The sequence below is a fragment of the Solanum verrucosum genome, unplaced genomic scaffold, assembly GCF_900185275.1.
Source record: "Solanum verrucosum unplaced genomic scaffold, falcon-dt-bn FXZP01000297.1, whole genome shotgun sequence".
In the NCBI taxonomy this organism is placed as follows: Eukaryota; Viridiplantae; Streptophyta; class Magnoliopsida; order Solanales; family Solanaceae; genus Solanum; species Solanum verrucosum.
The window spans coordinates 1,307,181-1,330,613 of NW_026020215.1; the positions used below are offsets into that span (position 1 = coordinate 1,307,181).

The 23,433-nt window shown below is 33.8% G+C and overlaps 2 protein-coding genes across 5 annotated transcripts in view; one reads left to right on the top strand and one right to left on the bottom strand.

Annotated features, from left to right (window-relative positions):
* Window positions 1–23,433, top strand: part of LOC125830655 (peptidyl-prolyl cis-trans isomerase FKBP15-1-like) — a 1,183,135-nt gene that overhangs the window by 795,092 nt on the left and 364,610 nt on the right. The gene's annotated exons all lie outside the window — the stretch shown is intronic.
* Window positions 9,693–19,294, bottom strand: LOC125830657 (E3 ubiquitin-protein ligase CHIP-like). Its single transcript, XM_049509838.1, has 4 exons — window positions 19,230–19,294; window positions 10,177–10,358; window positions 9,979–10,089; window positions 9,693–9,892 (listed from the first exon to the last, which is right to left on the bottom strand). Exons 2-4 carry the CDS (start codon window positions 10,339–10,341, stop codon window positions 9,767–9,769), a joined length of 402 nt encoding a protein of 133 aa, XP_049365795.1. The 5' UTR covers window positions 10,342–10,358; window positions 19,230–19,294; the 3' UTR covers window positions 9,693–9,766.

Below are 23,433 nucleotides of genomic sequence, written 5' to 3' on the forward strand. Positions count from 1 at the left end.
TCCTTGCAATTGGTGGCCAAGCATCTAAGTAATTAAGTTTTGTTCCTCAATTCACGTTATTGTTAACTTTTATGAATAAAGAAGCAAGTGGGTAATCATGTGATGCCTTTTCATTGTGTATAAATAAAAGAAAGAATATGGAATACAAGGTTGGTACGGTCAACAACACCTTTATTTTATTACTAGGAAATTCAATATGCTATCGTTTTGATTCTCCATAATCCATACCCATTTTCTTGGGGAAACAAATTAAAATTAAACGACTTATATTTAGGACTTAGGAGTATAAATTAAGTCCTTCATTTTGGTTATATTTTCTTCTTCTCTTTTTGCTTTCCACCCAATGTTTGGTATCCACATTGAAGCCTGCACAAGAAAGTTCCATATTAGGGGGGTAAAACCAGTGGCGGAGTCACATGAAGTTGAGGGGTGTCGATCGACACCCCTTCATCGGAAAATTACACTGTGTAGCTAGAGTAAAAATATTTTTTTATGTATATATATTACATATTGACACTCCTTGATTTCTACGCGATTTTACTTTTTTATATTTTGACACCCCTATGTCAAAGTTCTGGCTCCGCCATTGGGTAAAATGCTTTCCAACAAAGGCAATTTCATATTCAAAGGACTCGAATCTAAGACATCTAGTTAAAGATGAAGGGGTTCTTACCATTCCATCACAATCCTTGTTTTTTTTTTTTCATTCAAAAAGTGGAGTGGAGGAATGAATTACAATGTGGGCGATCGAACCATCACCAACAAAATGAGAGTTCAAATAACCAACCAACTAAACTATTCTGATTTCTTTCTAGGGAAAAAGGGTCTAATATACCCCTCAACTTTGTCATTTGGAGTTGATATGTCCCTTGTTATGAAAGTGACTCATATATACCCTTACTGTTATACAAACGGCTCACATATCCCCCTACCGTTACAAAACGAGTTTACATATACCCTTCATTTAACGGAAGTGAAAAAATTAGTTTTAAATTTATATTTTTATTTTTGATTTTTTTGAAAAATCATTAGGGTTATATATGATTTTTCTAGCAAATTTCAAGGTATATTTTAATTTTTTTCGGACATAAATTATTTTTTGACTTCTTGATTATCATTATTTGAGTTTCTTATTCTTATTTTATATTTTTCTTTTATTCCTTAGTGTAAAGAAAAAAAAATTAAAAGTAATTTTTTTTGTTGCTATATTATAATTTTAAACCATCTTTTTTCGGATATATTGTAATTTAGTTTTTGTATTTGAAGAAAATAATTGGGTCATCTATAATAAATTTACAAGAATATTAGCGAAACTTAAATAAATTTGACCATCAAAATAATAAACTAAATTAGTCATTGAAACAAAAAAAAAGTTTTAAAAAAATAATATATGCTTGAGGAGGACTAAATATACCCATATGGAATTATACTTTTTAAAATATAATTAAAAAATTAAATAAAATTATTTTTTGCACTTCCGTTAGAGGAAAAGGGTATATGTGACATTTGTATAGCAGTAGGGGTATATATGAGTCACTTTCATAACAAGGGTATATCAACTCTAAATGACAAAGTTGAGGGGTATGTGAGACCCTTTTCCCTTCTTTCTAGGGATAAGGGTCTAAAAAATACCCCAACTTTGATCGAATTTGTTGTTGCGATACTAAAATTTCATAAGGACCTATTACATCTCTAGACTATTTAATACCGTATTTTTTACCCCCTGAACTATTTAATAGTGTATTTTAAAGGTATATATGTGCCCATGTGGACACATTACTATTTATAATTTTGCATTATTTTTTATGTCCACGTGGGCAAATATATATGTTTAAAATACGGTATTTAATAGTCTAGGAAGGTAATAGGTCCTCATGAAAATTTAGTATCGCAACAACAAATACGATTAAAATTGAGATATTTTTCAGACTTTTATCCCTTATTTCTATAACTCTTGTTGATGGTTATATATCTTTTTAATTCTTAAACTAGCAGCCTAGGGATCCCAGCCTTGCACGTGCAAGTGGTCCTCTTTGTAGTAAAAAGAATTGCTTAACAGTACATGTGTCTGATTTAGTTCGATCAATTATTTATTTTAGAAGAATTATATTGTATTGATTTTTTGGTCAATCTATTTCGTATAAATTATATATGTCTCCTTTAGCATTGTCTTCAGCATATGTTCAATTTGATTAGTTTTATATAATTATAAGGGAAAATACATAAAAACACCCCTGAACTTGGCAGCAAAATTTATTTTAACACTTTAACTTTACGGATAATTATTTATCCCCCTAATCTTATTACAAGTGAATTTAATATCACCCGGATGGCTGACGTGGCAAATTTCAAAAACATCAGCGCGTAAATAAAGAAAAAATAAATAAATGGGGCCCTTTTTTTCCCTTTCCGGCCAATACAATTTTTCCCATTTCTTCTTCGTCTTCTTCCTTGCACCCATCACCCCGGCCCAAACCCAACTCATTTCTTTTCTTTTTAATTATTTCTTCTTCCTCACAACCTGCACAACCTCTCCTCTCGACCAGGGGCGGCTCTAATAAATCGGTGGCCTAAAGCCAAATCCGAATAGAGGCCTTAAATTTGAATATATATTTTTTATGAAGTTTATTATAGTCAATTATTTGATCTTTCTTGAGACATAGTATTCATAATTTGTTAAATTTCTATTACTTCTTTGCTCTTTTATAAAAAGTTTTTATTTTCTACAAATAATACTCGATATTTTTTTTAAAAAATACTTATAACCTATTATCTTTTTAAAAAAATGAGGCCCCTTAAATTTTGAGGCCTAAGGCAATTGCTTTTTTTGCAAAGCTGTAGAGCTGCCCCTGCCTCTCGTTCCTCTATGCATCCTTTATCTCCGATTTTCTCCTTCTTCTAAGTAGTTTATATTTATAATAAAAGAGAAAATTTCAAATCAAAATAGCAAATCTTTAAAAAATTTCAACTATGATTTGATTAATAAAGAATTAACAAAGTGTCAGAACCTTAAAAAATAATTAATCATCTAACTTTAAACATTACTTATTCTATACCTGGATATGTATTAGGAAGTTAAACAAGAAAATTAACAATAAATCTAAAAAGTTAAGCACACTGATTTTGCACAAATCTGAAAGCGCCATTGTTGATGTAAGTTGAAGCTTCACTTAGCTGAAAAAAGAGATTAATGGAAGTAATAATAAATCATTACAAAGTAATGAAAATAGAATGAATCGGTCAGAATTTTAGAAGTTAAGAAATTGACCCAAATGAAATGCGGAGAATGACGAGTCTCACCCACTTTTTGGGCCGGCTTCGTGATTTTATGCTTGGAAAATGCTCTTGTATGAAGATGATGGGTGAATAGTGAAAATAATTTTTTTTTAAAATGTAAGGAAATAAAAATAAAGAAAAAATATATTTTTTTTCAATTATCCGACGTGTCATCGATGTGGCATAGAGGTGGCACTTATGTGGCGCGCGTGCATTTCAATCATAAGTATGAAACTTGTATTGTATGTGTAAGGTGCTATTAAATTCACTTGAAATAAGTTTAGAGGGGTAAATAATTAGCCGTAAAATTAAGGTGCTAAAGTGAGTTTTGCTGCCAAGTTCAAGAGTGTTTTTATGTATTTTCCCTAATTATAATAAGAGTTTACAATTATATAATTATAAAATTACTTAAGCAAATAAAATTATAAAATTACTTAAGCAAATAATAAGATTTTTTTTATGAAGCAATTAAACTATAAAAGAGTCATTATAAAATGTGCACTAATTTTGAATTTGAAAGAAACAAATTTAAAGTCTTATAAAGTTTGTAGTCATGACTTCCAATGCAATAATATTGTCATAAGTAAAATTTTACTACATGTGAAATAAAATATTGATAGTTCTACCTCCATTCTAATTAAACTTGAGATGGTTGAGTAGAAAAATAAAAAATTCTAGTGGCAATTCTATCTTAAACCTTGCTCAAGCTTATAAAAATGGACACATATAATTTTTTGAAAAGACATTTCATAAATTGATTATGAAAATATTTCATAAATTGATCCTAGAATACTCATAAAAAGATCAAGATATCAAATATATTATTTTTCAAAAAAAATTCCTTGTGACAAATATATCTCAAGGAGGTCCAAATTGATCAACCTACGTTTGAGAAATATGCTATTAGTGATCCTCAAGTAAGATTTTAAAAAAAAGAATAATATTTAAGGAATAAATAAAGTTATACTCGCAATCTTAATGAATAAAATCACTTTTTATTTATTTTGGGATTACAATTTATGAGTTGATAAGAATATGGTCATTATTTTTTATCGTTACTCATGTAACTATTTATTTCAAGATCTACCACTAATTAGCCACCACCAACTCATGTTCTACAATATTATTATGAGGCCCCTATTATTATCCTATAATACTTTGTTATTTAATCCATAGAAGAATTTTACATCTAAAAATAGTGATATTTCTTCCTTTGTGGAATAGAATGAGAAAAATGAAATATGTGGCAAAATATATTAGTGACTAGTGTGTAGTGAAATTAGACTACGGAAAGAAAAAATTGAGACAAAGAAAAATATTGTAGGTCTTCAAAATATTCACTATATAAAAAAAACAATAATTTTATATTGAGAAATGTGTTCTTTTGATGAAGTTTTTGACTTTTCAAATAATCTGGAGTAATTATTTGAGCTACACGACGTTGTTGCGCTATTGTATTCTGGAGGAGAACGACAAGTTAAAAGTTATATTGCTAGATTGTTGTTGATTATACCGCAGTGAGCTTGAATCTCCTTAAAGAGAGCGAAATATTTACTCCAACCTGAATATTGTTTTATTTTATTTATTTATTCTATTTTCAATTATATTTTATTGTAATTTGTGGTATATACATCAAACGTATATAGTAATATGAAATATAGTAGGATGAATCTTTATTCTAATCACCTTTTATATTTTTTTGATTTATTATCTTTTAAACAATAAAAATATCTAGAGAATTTTTTATATTCAAGACTCCTAGGTAAAAAAAAACACCGAGATTTAATCGAATGGTATGATACCCAAGAGAAACTGAGATCATTGGCATAATTTTGAAAAGTTCAATTTTGTAAAAAAAAATAAAAAAAAATAATATGATATAAATTTTATAAAATAACTAACTGAATTGAGCCATTAATTAATAACCCTACCGAGAAAAATAATTTCAGAGCTCCCGGCAATACTTTACGAAGAAGAATTAACTAAGTATTATTTTTTGTTCATACTAATTTTTCGTTGGGTTTCATTTTCTTTATTCAGATATGGATTAACTATACAAATTCACCGTTTGGTCAAGTTCTTAAGTAGTCAGAGAAGTATTGAAAATATTTTTAAATTTAACGTAAATTATTAGTTTTATTCAAAGATGAATTCATGATTTGGAGGTTATGAGTGTCACGTGTTTAAATAAGATAAACGGGTCGGTTCCTTCTATTTACCAATATTTATAAATAACTTGATCAACTATGCATATTTAATAAAAAAATTCTTTTAGATATTTTAATATTATAGATACCTAAGTAGTTCAATTTTTTTTAGTAGTAATAAGAGATCCTATTCTCAAAACCTTGAGAAAATTAGAGATTCCTCACCTTAAAAATTTAAACTTGTATAAATCATCTAATATCACTATTACTTTATTATATTCATAAATCATTGTCTCAATGTGTTATTACATATATATAGTTGAGAGAAAATATAAAAAAATTATGGCTTCAACCCAGTTGTCTTCGATTAAGATATATAGTTGATAGAAAATATTAAAAAAATTATGACTTCAATCCGCTAAGCATGATGTAAAAGATCGAAAAAACCTTTAAATTAAAAGAACTCTAACATAATAATATCCATCATTCTTATAACTTTATTTATTTATTTTTAATTAAAATACTATTAAAATATATTTTTATTAATATTTATACAATATTCAAAATTTGCTACTCATTAATAATTAATATAGAATGCACGCGCAATACAAATATCAAGAGATAAATACTTAGTGAAAGAGACAATTTTTTTTTAAAACAATTAGGAATTAATTAAAGCAAAAAATAGTCAATTGGATTAACAAATAATAATAGCAAATAAGGAAGATTTAAAGGGGGGAAAATTTGAAGCCATACGCACATTAATGGGAAAAAAGGGCAAAAAACTAGGGCTATCAAGGGTTTCAAACCCTCAACACCAACATGGTGAACTAAGTCTTTTACCCCTCACACCATTAAGGATTTTAGTTCATGAGTGACAAGCTTAATATATAACCGATTCGTTATACATATACATATATCAAAGTTTTCACCGAGGTCACTGAGTGCCGTGGAACCCCCACCCATGCACTTAGATCTGCCCCTGATTTTATTTTTGAACCATCTATTGACAGTCTTAAAAACATCTCTTAACTTGACTAAATGAACTTAAACACGCCTCCGATCTTGCAACATGAGTGAAATACATCTCTAAATTCTCACCAAGTTTATGACTATTTTCATCACTTCTCTCGACTTTTTATTAAGAACGTCATACTTTTACAAGTGTTTGAAACTAGTTGTTATGTCATGTGGAAGATCGAGAGTGTATCTAAGTTTAGTTGGTCAAGTAAATAAGAGTTTTTAAGGTTGTCAATATGTCACGTGGAAGATCAGGGATGTGGTTATCAATTTTTATTTTATTTTTTAAAACACTTGTCAAATTAGCTGTTTTTAAAAGTTTGACCAAAATAGAAAATTCACAAACCTACTCCAGCTAATTTGGCATTTAAAAAATGTTGATTAATTTCGAATGGAGAACAAAGGTCAAGTTGATGAATTCATTGGTAATGATTTAGGTGGTTGATTAATTATAATCCATGTATCATGTTTAATTTGTAGGTGGACGCGATTATTGCACTTAACCGCGGATTTAGGGATGATTTAAGCAATAACAAGTGTAGTTAAGACTAATTCTATTTTATTAGTATGTGATTGTTGACCACTTGATTTTGTCCAAAAATCACACCAACGTTTTCTTTTTTTGTCCCAAGTTTCCTAGTGCTGTCTGACACTTAAAAGTAGAGAATGTTGCAAAAAATTAATTATTCTAACTGAAATGCTTATGTGTTATTTATGATAAATGAGTAAGTATAAGTGAGCAATGTGTATAATGTGAAAATGCTACTGAGTGATTCTTAATTATTGGATGGATGGTCTACAATCAATTGTTAAATAGTTATGAAATATCATTAACTCAAATGTTGAATAAAAATGAAAACTTTATAGATATATCAAGAGATATTGATAACAACCCTAATTAGATTGATATTAGTAATATTTTGAGAGTTTATTGAATATTTGTTACTTTAATTTTGAGAATTTATCTTTAATCTACTTATTTCATTGTTCAAGATACAAGGTAATTTACTCTTATGATATTTTTTATTTTATTTTTATATTCTTTAGAAGATGATTAGTTTCATATATTAATTTGTTGTCTTAAGTAAATCAAAAATCTTTTTGTTTTTGTGCATGCATGTATATTTGTTTATTTTTCTCCTTCTATTATTGTAACTAGGGATGTTCAAAATCGAGTTAAGCCGATAACCTGAATAAAAAATAAGTTAATGGGTTATTGATTTAGCGGTTTTATAAAGTTTTTGCTTCTTTTTTTTGTTATTGGGTTATCGGTTCTTAATGGATTGCGATTTTTTCTTAATGGGCTAACCGATAACCCGATAGTAAAATAATTATATTTATACCATTTTGTATATAAAGTTCTTGACTTAGAGTTTAGTTTTTACTTTTATTTCTGGTTGTCCCAAGCTCTTGATTATTCTACAATGTAAAAGTGTTTGCTTTTGAGCAAAATGCAACTTATGAACTCATGTGCATGGTTCATTTGGTTTGTCACCTTGTTTCTAAGTGATTTTCAATAAAAAATTTTGTGTTAAAACCAACAACCGAACCTATATCGATCAATAATCGATAAACCGATAAGTCAATATCTTAATGGTTCTATAACGATCTAACATCTTTATAAACAGATAACAAATAAATCAAATCGATAAACTTTAAAATCGAACCGAACGATAGTAACAAAGTGGAAATGTTAGAAATTGAGCAGAAGTGGGCTCAGAAAACTGTCGGCAGAAGCCAAAAAAGCCTTTTGGGTAGACAAATCAAGAAACATGACAAACTATGGACTTCATTCTTTAAATTGCCCTTTTTGGACCACTTTTTCCATCATTTTCTTTCTAGTTGCACTGCCACTATTTATCCCATTGGGAATTTTTAAGGCAAGAGCTAACATCATACTTTATTTTGAAATTGTTATGTGTTTGTTACTACTTCATTTGTGATAAATTCCTATGCTAAGCAAGTCTTTTGCACTTAAAGAAAATAACGTAAAATAGCTGTTGTAAGGAGGGAAAGATTAGTGCTAAATCTTTTTGCACTGTAATTAGACGCGTGATTACTGTGGAAATGAAAGCAACTTCTTGGCTGTCCCTTTCTCCAACTATATTTATTATAACTATTTTAGAAATCATTCATATATTGTTATTACTTATAATTAAATATTCTCCAATTTATTTATTTTATAATTTGCCGACACATAACAGTTAACCTAGTGGACATCTTAATATGTCATACGATAGTGACTTTTCCAGAAAAAAAACACCGACTTATTGTCGCCTCCTAGTGGAATTTGTTAGCTTTACTCCATGCATAAAATACTCAAGTTTCATATTTGTAAATATTTATTTATTTTGTTTACTAGGTAAACAATCTAAGTTCTTCACTATTCGAAATAATAATATTTTTCATTGTCCATAACTTCAACTTGTTAATATTTTTTCAAATCGCAATGAGTGAGTAAAAAAAGTAAGACAAAAATGGGTCTCACATAATTTGACTTTACAAGTGAGAGAGTAGGGCATACATATCTCTTGGTGACTGTGCTGCTTTTCTGATAGGGCACATATTACCTGTTTGTTATGATCATAAATAATAAAAGGGAACCTCTTTCGAGCTTGGTGACAAAAATGCAGCTAACAATAAAGTATAAATATGTCTCCCTGTCCCTTTGGTATAATGACCTGAACATTATCTCGGAAACTCGGAACTGAACTGATAGAGCAAGGCAGCCAGCCTGAATGCACAGAGCATTCCGCATTAACAAGCCCGGCAACCCAAAAAATGAGCACCAAATGGCCTATCATTCTTGTGTGACTGGAACAATCAATATATGTTCCTGTAGTCTCTACGACATTCCCCTGTAAAGTGTCATTGGCATCTAAATCCAATGAGAATAGGGACAACAACAACTAGCCCGACATTTGAAATGCCCTAGTCCGAAATCAGAAACAGGACATAAACGCAAGTTGAAACCATAATTCATGATTTCACATGCACCATTCAAGAGAAGTGTTTCTCCACACGGGAACAAATTCAGTTAATGCTTTTAATTTTCCTTTTCATGTAATCAACAAGTTTGCTATAACGCCATACAAAAAAATGGCTATGGACACTGTACAGATAATGAACAACAACAGACCATCTTATACAACTGTAAGAACAAATATTACACGGTAAACCAGGGTTAATGCTGCATAAGGCCGGATGTGACAGTCCAATATGAGAGAACTAGTAGACTCACTCCCCCAGCTCCAACCACCCCTCCATCTCTTGGTATTAGTAGCATCAGCAATCACATGCACCAACCAAGCCAAGAAAGAGGTTCAACCCATCCTGTATGCCCAGCTATGCTTATCCAAAAATGCATGTACAGCTTCTTTTATGGCCAAATTTGGCACCAGCTGAGATTCCTTGAGGGGTTGTCGAGTAACCGGGTCAAATTTTCCAACCTTATTTGCCACAGAGAGAAATTTATAGAACATACAATGCAATGTGAGCTCCATTACAGCTAAATCAATGGATGAACCAATTATACCTTATGCAGATGATCAAGGATCAGTGCCCTTTCATATGTAACCCCACTGGGCGTAATGACAGGGTCACGTAAAATGTCAAGCGTGATCTTACAGCATAGGTAATCTGGTACCTGTTAATTCTTAGCAGGTGTCAAAGGACAATAGCATACATGCACTATTCAAAGAAATCAGTAAGGAAATAAAGCCAAAAGACTGACCTTGGTGGGAGTATCGTCTTCTGCAGTGATCCTGAAAACCCTGCCTAAGGCATCCAGTTGCTTCAACAGGGATGTCGATCTATTGCCTATGAACCCTTCCATCTGAGAGCAATCAAGCTCATGTTTGTCCTTGAGAGCCGACTCACAGGCTTCTCTGATGTACATATACAAGAGAAACAATGCTGTGACAACAGCAAAAAATAATGCAAATTTATAAGTTTTAAAGCAGAGGCAATACTTCAATTTCTTAAGTTCCAAAGTGCGTCTCGAAGATTCATGGTCCCACTCCAAGTATTTTGCTTTTGCAAGCTCCTGCCATCTCTTCAACCATGTAACTCTTTGGATTAGCACCTCTTCCGAGATCCAATGCCTACCATTCATACATTAAATACAAGATTATTCAACTGAACATACTCAAAATCGGTATAACAGAAAATACATTCATTCAAACTTCTTTGAAAAGTCATCCCCCAAAAAAAGACCAAGAAATCATTTGTGCCAGAACCTTAATGAATAGGAGTTCTGAATTTTTATGGTGATAAATTAGATATTGGCTTCCTGTGCCAAGAACTAACTCATGATTTAATTAACAAATCAATGTAATATATGCTGCTCAAGGCAACTCAAGCAAAACTTTTAGTTTTAGGCCCAAAATGTAGACTGTCCTGCTCATATGCAAGATGCTATCTGTCATCAGCCATGGCACTACTGTTAAGGAAATATGACAAAGTATCAGAGGATAATCTCTTAGCAACAAAAGATGCTTTGCTTGAGCCACTGCCTTTGTTCAACACTGTTACTGTGCTAGAATACCCGACGAGTACCAAGAATAGGATATGACAGTCACCTCAAGATGGATCTAAGGCTAAGGGGGCAGAAAACAAGATGTTCTGTCAATGGGCTTTCTTTTCTATATGCACCAAGCGCACCAAATTTTCCGAGGCAGACGAAAAATTCCCATGCCTTCCTCACACCCTTTATTTCCACAGCATTAGTCACAATGCCACTGAAATAATCTATATAATTTATTTTTTGATAATCATTCATATAGACAATTTTACAAACTCGGACTCTAGGCACGTGATAACATGCCAATGGAACCACATACATGATCAGACCTTTAGGCTAAGTGTAAGTCTTCATTGTCTGAGAGAGTATTTGTCTCCGCTGAGTTTTGAACCACCAAGGCTAGGACAGATGGGAAGAATCACCTAAGTTTTTTTTTGTCTCTGCCGAGTTTTGAACCTAAGACCTCAAGGTTCTCAACCACTTCATTGACCACTGTCTCTGTCGAGTTTTGAACCTAAGACCTCAAGGTTCTCAACCACTTCACTGACCACTAGGCCACACCCTTGGGTGCTAAAGAATTAAATTTTATCAACTTTAGTTTGATACCTTTAATTAATTAATAGAAATATATACCTTTTTATGTCATAATAAACATTCATTGATTGTATCCTAGTATGTGTATCCACACTTGATCCATAGCCCTGAATCCAAAAAGTTGTGGTGAAAGTCCAACCTCTAGATTTGCACCCATATCGAGTACCCACACTCGAGTTTGAGCAACATAGGGTTTGGTTGTATCCTAGCACGCGTATCCACACTTGATCCATACCCCTGAATCCTAAAAGTTATGTGGTGAAAGTCCAACCTCTAGATTCACACCCGTATTGAGTACCCACACCCGAGTTTGAGCAACATAGGGTTTAGTAGCTCGCAAGGCTCATAACCTTGCGGGCACGAGTTCAAACCCTCTCTCTGCAACTTTTCAATAGACTAGTTAAATAATAACTTACCACAAACTAAGGCCTAAACTAGAGTTAGATTTAAATATTTTTTATAACAAAAAGTTACAAAAGAGCCATAAGCTAGCATAATCAACTTCACGCTACCCCGACTATATCAATCAACTACCTCAGTCTCAAATTAGTTGGGGTCAACCATATAAATCTTTTGTATCCCCCCTAATCCACTTTGACCTATATCCTTTTACTACTTAGTAATTTATTTTTTCAAATTAGCTATACTTTAAAACTAGGGATTCCCTAATGCATATCTCCAAATTGGCAAACAAATTTCCAACCCAATTAAAGAAACTTTCGGCAAATGCAAGAGTTGATGTAACATGACAATTGAGTTTCAATTCCAACAATTAGTTTCACATGAGTAGATTATGTACTTCCATTGTGTTCCATTACTAGCTAAGTGAGCGTTTGGCCATGAAAACCAAATATTTTTCACTTTATTTGAAATTTTTAAAGTCGGAGTTGTGCTTGCCCATACCTTTTGCAAAGAATATTTAAATTATGAATGTACTTTTTATAAATATGGTTTATACTCACCCATTACTAAAAACTAGCAAAATCCCCCTACTGGACTAATTCATTTGGAACATACAATCAAATCTGCTCTAAAAGAGTAATATTTCAAAATAGATAGTTATATAGTGGCATATATTAGATTCTATTTATAAGCTACTACATACTATTGGAGATATTTTCACTTTATTTGAAATTTTTGAACTTGGAGTATGTTTGGTTGTATTTTTTTGCAAATAATATTTGATTGTTTGAATGTACTTTACCTAAAAATCTTGAAATATAATTTAAATGGGGTCATTTTTTTTATAAAAAATAAACATTACGGTGAAATTTGAAAAAAAATATAGTGAAAGTTAAAACAAGGTTTTGGATGTTTTCCAAATAAGTAGCCTTTGTGAAACTCATCCCACAATTTGTGAATGTTTTTGTAAAGGTAACACCATGTAGAAGTCTTGATGCACTTAATCAAATTTTGACTTGATTACTTCTCTTTCATAATACTGGTTCCTGTTGGTCATATCTCCACAGCCACTTCATCAGCATACACTCGTGATTAGCCAAATTCTTGATGCCTAGACCTCCCATTTGGTTGTGACAAAGTTGGTATCAGAGTTTTAAGTTCGCTGATCTCATCGTACAAGGACATGTTTAGTAGAGCCTTGCGTAGAGATATTTGTACTGCTCTTCGAGAGGCTACAAGAAACTAGAAAAACTCAGTCTTTCCTTTGTACTAGTACTTGATTCCAATTGGTATCAAACTCTTTCCTCCCACAGATGGTAAGAATACGTTCAGGAGAGGTTAGAGCAAAGGCACCTGAGTTGTCCATAACTTGGGGTTGAGGATGAGCCAAAAGAGGCAGTTGGGGCAGGAAGAAGGCAGCATTGCTAGCTAGGGGTAGGGCCCAAGCTGCTGATCAGGTTTTAGTCCCCGGCACCTCTAGAGGTTTCTATAGGCAGAGGCATATAACACCTCGAAAATTGAAAAGTTGGATTGGAAAAGGAAGTCTCATAAAAGTGCACTAGTGCAGTTCCTACGGAACCTATCTACGGTTCGTAGAAACCTCCACGCGTCGTAGAAAGCTTCCACGGAACTTGAGTTAAATATTTTGAAAATGTCAAGTCTCTGATGTTTGACATCCTGATGAGTAAGAGAAATCATAGGAGGGTCTATGGGCCGTAGGAAGTGCCCGTAAAGGTGATTCAAAGAATTGATTTGGGACTCAGTTCTACAAAAGGAGTTGACGACTTGACGAGTCGTCACATGGTCTAAAGGATCGTAGGTGGGATCCATAGAAGTGATCTAGACTTGGTGAAATTTTGGACCTGAACTTGAGTTCTACGAGCAGTAGAATGTTGGACGGGCCGTAAGGTCTTGTGGAATCGATCATAAATTTTGAGTCCCAGTAAATGATTCTATGACTGACCAGGATGCCGTAGAAGTTCCTACGAACCGTAGGTCAAAGTCGTAGGGTCCTCCAACAATTTTTAATAAAAGGTGTTTTGGTCTTTTTCTACCAATTAACCCTTAAACTACGTCATTTGTCCCTATAACTACCCCTATAACCGTTTCTACCCTTCAAACTTAGCCTAATTACTCTCATTCACTCAATTCCCCCAACTCTCTCTGCCTTCCTCTCCAATTTTTTCCGCAAGAGCTCTCAAGTCAAGGATTAGGGTTTCATCAAGGTTCTCCTCTCCATTACTTGGGCCTTGGTTACCCAAGGTATGTTGGAATTCACCAATGGATCTCTTTCATTGGGTCCCAAAAGGGATGCCAAAACCGACCAAGTCACAACTCAGGGGGAGTTGACTTTCAAATTCTTCTGCAACACTGAATGTTAGTGTTAATTTTAATGATATATGTGCAGGAAATACCGAGAGAATAGTCCTAAGCAGCACAAAAAGACGAAACCCATCAAGAAGATATCAAGGAGATATCAAAGGGAGATGGACAATCAAGCAGATTCTAAGGATACCAAGGAAAAGCCTTAAATAAAGAAAGAAGATGCTGTCAATCAAAACTGATAAAAGAACGGTTGAAGCAGCTGTCAAATCACAATGGAAATAAAAGGTGCTGTCAAGATATTGCGCTGGAAGATTTCCCTAATTGAAATCAAAGTCTTAAACGACTTTGCCTTAATCTTAGAAATAGGATCTCCTTTCCTTTTTCCAAGGATCAAATCTCTTGGGTTGCGCCTCCCTTCAAGAAGCCTTCAGAGTCTATTTAAAAGAAAAGAAGTCCTGAGGAATCATATACTAGACGTCTGAGCCTTCTTATATTTCTCTTCTACCTTTAGCAAACATTGTTGTTCTGAGAGACTTACTGTGTAACAAAGAAGAGAGAAAATTACTTGGTATTGAGTTGAGTGTAGATTTAGGATTTACACTTGTAACCCTTTCAAAATCACAAAGTCTAGAAGAGAACACCCTTGCAACCCAAGGGGACTGGAGTAAGATCCATTCTGGATCCCAACCAGTATAAAAACATCTGGTGTTGAATTTCCTTACTGCACTTTACTTACAGCTTTACTGATTAATTGTTGTTCAAGTCAACTGCTGAAAAAGTTAGTCAAGTCAACTAAGAAAAGTAAAAGGATCAATTCACCCCCCCCCCCCCTTGCACTTTCATGGAGCTCGAACAAAAATTGATTGTGATTGAGGGTGGTCACTTTAAGACCTACAGTGTCTTCTGATATGTTCGAAACCATTTTTGCAGTACTTCTAGGATTGGGCTGCCATAAGAAGTCATTGGAACTCTCCTATCAAGCATTTGAATACTAATTGCAGCATATCTAGTTCAGACTCATAGAGGGACTGTGTTCTTCAGGCTTGTCATTGCTGCTGCACTAGTTCATTCAGGCCGTCGAATGATTCTTTCTGTATCAGCATAAGACAAGTTTTTGGAGAGTCTGTTGTTGGAATCTGGGATTAGAGTGTTTACCTAGGAATTGGAAAATTTTATCTGCTATGTCTTACAACCCACTGTTGTATGCATTTCTGGAATTATAATTCCTGATTTCTCCCCCACCTATGATTCAATTCTTACATAGCGTCCATATAAATTGTAGTTTTGGTGAACTCTGTAAGTATATGTTTGTATCTTCCTCCCCAATGTCTGTAATGATTTCCAATAACTCTTGAGGCCTGTTTGAGAGCATCGCAAACCCATCGGAGGTTTTCATCTAATTTGATATTGCCTATGTATCATCTTAAACTGCATTCTGTGAATGTAAACCATCTGTCGATATCCACACTAATACTAACTCACTCAAAGTATTTCTCCCTGAATTTGAAAGCTTACCTTTGTTGGGAAATCGAGCCTAAATATCTCAATTATCTGCACCTAAGTATCACAATCGCGTATTTTCCTCCATACACATTAAATACTAAAATTGTGTATGATCACACTTCAACTCCATTCTTCCTGTTGTGACTAATTGCTATGCATATATCCCAACTTACTTCCGCTTATCCAAAGTTTTTACTCTGTAGAGTGCTTCTTCATACTTCCAGTTTTTGGTGAACTCTTGCTCTGAATTCATCAATCAATATAACATCACCCTGCAACTAGGATGCACCATTAACTAGGATAAGGAACTAAGGAAGCACGAGCTCAAGACCAATTCCTGATTTAAACCATGGTTATAGAAACTCCTATGGATCTCCTACTGTCCTCACACTCCAGCTTTGTACATATATGTTAACATATTTGATATAGATTAAATTCTTCCTCACACTCCAGCTTCGTACATTTATGTTAAACATATTTGATATAGATTAAATTCTTCTCAAGCAACACTATCAAGGCCAATGTGTATCATGTTAATATTGTTCTTGCTATTCCTATAAATTTACATCAGTCGTCCAAACATATATAAAACATATGTTGTAGATCATTCTTTTTTTTTTTTGAAATGGTAACTGTACATATGTTGTAGATCTACAAGACATATTCAAACTCATTTTAAGTTCCCCTTTAACACTTGATTTTGTGTTGTCACATTTATTACAAGTAAAAGGTAAATTTGAGCTTTGTCACTATTTCAAGAAGTTCTATTGCATGAATCGTACATTTAGGGGTCGTTTGGTAGAGTGTATTAGGAAAAATAACACATGCATTAGCCTTGTGTATTACTAGTATCTTGTTTGATATTCTTTTCTAATCTATGTATAACTAATGCAAGCATTAATTATACACTTTATAGTGTATTAAGGTATGCATTACTAATACCATGGATTTCTAGGTATTAGCAATGCAATGGTTTTAATGCATGCATTAACTCAATTAAAGACCCAATTACCCCTCAAAACCTTTTTTACATCTTTTCCACCATAATAGTAGAGGGTATCTTTGTAAATAATTATTTTATGCAATACATGCTATTTTTAATGCATCAAACCAAACAATGCATAAAAATAATTTACGTATAATTAACGCAAGCATAACTAATACATGCATTACAAATACAAGCATTACTAATACACTCTATTTAGCATTATTATTATACACTCTACCAAAAATGACCCCTTAGTACCTAGATCCTACCTTCTTTGTTCTCATATCTCTTAATTATATAAACTATTTTTTTGCTCATTTGGCATCTTTTTGAGAAGGTAATTTTTTTAGTTTTGAGGACTCATTTGGCATCTTTCAGTCTTTAGTCTTTAATGTAATGTCAATTGCTTGGTTAAGCAAACTATACCAATCTCCGAGGCACAAACATCTACAGGCTACCATCTAGACCAGAAGATTCAAACCCTTATACTGTGACATCCACAATTCAACAAACCTAATTAATTTTACAAGGCTATCTAGGTTTTTTGTTCTGCATGGATGTATCCATAAAGTTATCCTCAAAATTTGTGTTAAACAATTTATCAAAACTACATTTTCTCTTTCCTTAATTTTAATATCTTTTGTCAAAACTAGTTGCCATCTGGAAATGACCATTAATACATTTAACCTACCTTTTGACCTTTTTACCAATGTTGTCTGTTAGTTGTGCTAACTTGTATATTCCTGTCCCTCATTCGTGTGTGTCTCAACTTTTGGTACAAGTCACCTAAAGCTTTACTTTGGACTTTACTAATTCTTACTTAGCTTCTCTCTTAAGTGCTCTTACACTCTTCCATATCACTCCATCTTCAATTGTTGGTAGATTCTTACACTTATCTCTTTTACACCACCCTGAACAGTACAACAACAATGCTTCAATCCCAACTTAAGTTGAGATCGGTTATATGAATCCTCGTTTCTTCATTTGGGCTCATATCATTATCATACTAAATAAAATAAAAGTGAAAATTAAGTTATATATATATAATATTAAAAATTCTCTAAAAGTCTAAAAAACCTATCATCAACTAGAAGCTATTCCTATATGGATCTATTCCTTCCATTGCACCCTATCTTTAGCTAAGTTTGCATTGGTTCCAAGCATTTGTAGGTTTTTCGAGACAACTTTCTTAAGTGTAATATAAGGTCTACCCCGTCCCCTTTTAATACCTTCATCTGTGTATCAACACAAGACATACCCAAACTATCTCAAGTGACCTCACATTGTATCCTGAATGTGTGCTACTTGCACCTTCTGACGAATGTGGTCCTTATCTAATTTGGTATGACTATAAATCCACCTTAGCATCCGCATCTTGTGGATATGTTCGACTTTAGCAACCCCACATTCACTACCATATAACATGATCGGGTCTTACAGTTGTTCTATAAAACTTACCTTTCAATTTGGTAGGCAGTCTTCTTTCACATAATACCCCAATAACACTTATCTGTTTCAACAATCCAGTTTTAATACTATGAGTAACATCTTTATCTATCATTCCATCCTCTTGAAATGAGACTAAATGTCTAAATTGTTTACATTTTGGCACCGCAATCCCATCTAGTCTCACTCAACTTCTCTCTTCTCATTCTGACTAAAATTGAAATGCATGTATTCAGTCTTACTTCCACTTATCCTAAAACCTCACTTGCTAACAGTATATATGTAATAAATTCTATATTTTATTTTTTATGAAATAGGAAGTCATTGTAGACATTTCTCATATGCATACTACACTCCATCAATCACCTCGACTTTCGTTTATGAGAATTGTCACCTTTTTTACTCAGACTGCTCACCATAATGAATAATCCATTGTATGGACAGCTTCTAGGAGAATCAAGAATAATATTCATGAGCATCAAAAGTTTAGAATATAAGAAAAGTTCTTAACTATCCAAGCACTAATGATGTCTGAAAAGATTCATTAGACTTTAGATAATAGAATACACAAAAATAAATAGACAAAACCAAAAAGGTTCAAAAATCTAGTCTTACGCCAAATAAGCCTACTCATTACTTTCATTATGCACACAGTATAACAAACAAGAAAGAGCAGTAACATGGACACTTAAAGATAAATCTGAATACACTGGTTGCATGAGGATTGATTTAGTTAAAATAAAAATGAGACAAGGAAGTAATAATGTCAAGAGGAATAGCAGTACTACAGTACAAGAAATGCTTGCTTAAAAAACATGTCAAGTCAACTTTTTAGGAAACGGATCGAACCTGCAGCTTAAACCAAGTAATGCATAGAAAGCATAATGATTCACAGGAGACTCAGAGCCATGAATGTCAAAGTTTTAGGCGCCACTGTGATACATTATTGCTATGCAATAGGTGGGTCCAGTGGAAAATAAATGCTTACACAGACAAGTGTCCATACCTTTGCTAATTCTCTTACTCCATCCGCATATTGTTCTTTCTGTAGTAATGCAAGACCCAACATATAGTGCGTGCGCCTGCCAAATCATCCTCCTATTATCATCTTTAGAGAACTAAGAATTTCTAGCTATACAAGCTTAAAAGACTGAAACTCAGGGTTAAGAAGAGACTGAAACAATTTGGACATTGTTTGATTTAGGGTTCTATACTCTAACTAGCTAAATTTATTTTCTAAAATTTCGAACTTACAGATTCCTCAATTTGTCCAGTTAATTTACAAATGAACAATTCTCATGAATTACTACGAATCTTTTCAGTATATTTTTTTTGAATGGCAAGTGTGCTGGTCTACTTTATGCACCAAGATTTTCCCTCTCTACCAAAACATCAATCAGCTATGAATAACTCCTTTGGAAACACCCCAATTCAGAGAACCCCATAAATTATGCAAGAGTCATGGATTCTAAGAGTTCTTCGGGAGCGAAAAAGAGGATTTGTCTACCTCAGAGATCCCACTGTTGGATTCACCAAGGAAGAACACACAGGGCTAGGCATTCGGTAATTCGGATTTTACGGTATTCAGTTTTCGTAATTGTTGTACCGAACAACGAACTGAATTAATTTGGTTCGATTTTTTTAAAATTCGGTTTGATTTTTTGTAATTAGGTTCGGTTTATTAAATTTGGTTTTTGTTATGGGCCTGTCAAAATCGCAGCAATTTGAAATCACTGGTCGCGTTCGCTGGTTGCTGGTCTCGGTCCCGTTCGCTGGTTGCTGGTCTCGGTCGCTGCCCTGGTCGGCGGTCGCTGGAGGCTGCCCTGATCAGCGGTCGAGTGTGGCGGAAATTTGGAATTGGAAGAGACGAAGAGTGCTAAGGGCAAAAAAGAAAATAAAACTCAAAAGGCTTAGCAGTATGAAAAATTACATAATATTTATTATAGTATATATATTAGTGTGTATATGTCGGTTAAACCGAAATACCGAATTTACGAAAAATATGTTACTGAAATACGAACCGAAATATCGAAAATACAAAAACATATTACCGAAAACCGAACCAAAATATCGAGAAAAAAAATTGGTTCGGCTCCACACAATGCAAAGCGAACCCCAGTATTTAAGTGGAGAAGGGTAGAGGGGCGGGCCCATTATCCACCGAGTTTAGAAGGTTGTGGATTGGTCCAAAGGGCAGGTCACAAACGGATTTTTCGATTATAAAAAAAATAAAATTGGTTTGGTTCAGTATTTCGGGTTTTCAATATTTATGCCCAGCCCTAGAACACACCCAAATGGTAGAAACTTTTCACCTCAATGATAGGTAAGTTCAAGAAAATTAGACCCTCCATAGATTGCATTTGACTGATTTCAATTAGCCAGTCTCCCTCAAATAAGGTTGGGCATAAATACCGAAAACCTGAAATACCGAACCGAATTGTTTCGGTATTTAGGTTTTTGGTTCGGTTTTTAGTAATATGTTTTTGTATTTTCGGTATTTCGATTTGGTTTTCGGTAACATGTTTTCGTAAATTCGGTATTTTAGTTTAACCGAAATATACACACTAATATATATAAAATACAATAAACATTATGTAATTATTAATACTACTAAGTCTTTTAAGTTTTATTTCCTTTATTGCCCTTAGCAACTAATAAGTTAAATTAGGTTTACATTTTTGTTTTTCCCTCAGCACTCTTCGTCTCATCCAATTCCAAATTTCTGTTGCACTCTTCCAATTCCAAATTTTCAATTTCCGCCACACTCGACCGCCGACGAGGGCAGCCTACAGCGACCACCGACCAGGGCAGCAATCAGCAACCGCGACCAGCAACCAGCGAGCGCGATCAGCGACCAGTGATTTCAACTTGTTGCGATTTCGACAGGCAACAAAAAACCGAATTTAGTAAACCAAACCAAATTACAAAAAAATCGGTTCGGTGTTTGGTACAACAATCCAAAAACCGAAATAAAAAAACCAAACCGAATTACCGAATGCCCAGCCATACCTCAAAGGAACAATCAAAATCGTAGCCTATGACATGCACCATTATTTGTTGATTTTGATTTATAAGAGGATCACAAAAACATTTACAGTAGGAATTTTCTTCCTATTTGTGACACGCTAATGATACTCTGGAAATGGACCAAAAATTTCAAACCAAAAAAGAAATATCTTTTGCCCCCCGTATGAATACCTTGCCAAGACTCCCATGGCATTTCTTGAATGGGATGCTTTGTGTAGAATTGTGGATCCAATTTGTAATCCTATTATCACAAAGCTACTTTGTCCAAATCGAGACCAACAACTGCTAAGGTTAAAGTGGAGATCGACTTGACCAAACCATTGTTAGAATAGAAATAAGTATATACAATCCTAATTAGAATAGGAATAGGAATAGGAATAAGAATAGGAATCCTAGTTGGAAAAGGATTCCAATGTAGCGTCTATAAATAGGGTTTCAATGTAATAATGTAGATACACAATTCAATAATATATTTTATCCTATATTTCTCACATGGTATATGGTGAGAAAATCAAATCAATCGTCACTGTGCAATTTTCCGGTGACCTAAATTGCTGTCCCAGAAAAAAAAAATCAGCAATTATTCCGGCCATTTTTTTTCCAGCAGTTTTTTTTTTTTTCTAGTGGGGTTGCCTCTTGATTCCAAGGCTGACCATATAATTTTTTTTTCCTAATTCCGACCAGTTTTTGGCGACCAGATTATTTTTTTCCGGCAGTCAGATCTTTTTCAGCAGTCAGATTCTTGCCCCAAATTTCTATTTTATTTCCAGCAGTCAGACTCTTGCCCCAAATTTTTATTTTATTTCCAGCAGTCAGATCAAATTTTTTTTTGTGTGTGAGAATATTCTAATTTCACAATATGTCATTCGGGATTGATATTTTTGGCTCTAAAAATATAGAAAGTTCAAGTGCTATGATCACTTCAGAACCATTAATGGGAAGCTCAAACTATTTAGCTTGGGCTTCTTCGGTTGAGTTGTGGTGCAAGGGTCAAAGCGTCCAAGATCACTTAACCAATAATGCTTGTGTGGTAGATGAAAAGGTAAAGGCTAGTGAGGCAGATGATAAAGCCAAAGCACAATGGGAGAAGGTTGATGCTCAATTATGTAGTCTCCTATGGCGATCTATCGATTCCAAGTTAATGCCCTTGTTTCGCCCATCCCAGACACGTTATTTAGTTTGGGAAAAGGCACGTACTTTATATACTAATGATATATCTCGATTCTATGATGCGATATCTAGAATGACCAACTTAAAGAAACAAGAATCCGATATGTCTACCTACTTGGGACAGGTACAAGCGATCATGGAGGAATTTGAAACATTGATACCAGTCAATATGAATGTGGAAAAACAACAAGAGCAAAGACAGACGTTGTTTCTAGTTCTTACACTTGTTGGACTTCCTCTTGACCATGATTCAGTGCGTGATCAGATTTTAGCTAGTCCTGCAGTACCTACAATTGATTAATTATTCTCTCGTCTACTTCGTCTAGCCGCGCCTCCTAGTCACAAAGTAGTTTCATCATCCACCATTGACTCCTCTATTCTGGCATCTCAAGCCATAGACAAACGAACATATCAGCCTATGGAGAATCGACGAGGAAGTGGTTGTTTTGGAAGAGCTCGATCCAAGTGTAGCTATTGTCATAAGATTGGGCACACTCGTTTTTTTTTAAAATAGAAGCTTGGGCACACTCGTGACATGTCATATTTTGCATGGTCCACCACCTAGTTATGATCCTACTGCCATAAAGGAATATAATGAGTCCCTTCGGAATCGCGCAAGTAAGCCAACATCTCCACAAGTAGCATCTGTTGCTCAGCCTGATCAACCACCCAATAATGCTCATATTGCTCAGGCAGAATATGTTGAGTTCCTTCGGTATCGAGCAAGTAAGCAAACGTCTCCACAAGTAGCCTCGGTTACTCAGCCTAATGTTCATGTTGCGGGTAATTCTTTTGGTTGTGTTTCAGTCTAGTACTCTTGGATCATGAGTTATGGACTCGGGCACTTCTGATCATATTTCTGGTAACAAATCACTTATGTCTGATATTGTTTATTCACAATCTCTTCCTGCTATTACTTTAGCCAATGGGATCCAAACAAAACCAAAAGGGGTTGGAAAAAGCCAAACCGCTCTCTTCTGTCCCTCTAGACTCTGTTCTTTATGTCCCTGGTT

What these genes read in the sequence shown, in the direction of transcription:
- LOC125830657 (XM_049509838.1), bottom strand. Translation starts at nt 10,341, where the DNA reads ATGTACATCAGAGAAGCCTGTGAGTCGGCTCTCAAGGACAAACATGAG. An exon ending in AAGACGATACTCCCACCAAG is followed by an intron (nt 10,090 to 10,176) that starts GTCAGTCTTTTG and finishes AAGAATTAACAG; the next exon opens with GTACCAGATTACCTATGCTG. An exon ending in TCCTTGATCATCTGCATAAG is followed by an intron (nt 9,893 to 9,978) that starts GTATAATTGGTT and finishes GTGGCAAATAAG; the next exon opens with GTTGGAAAATTTGACCCGGT.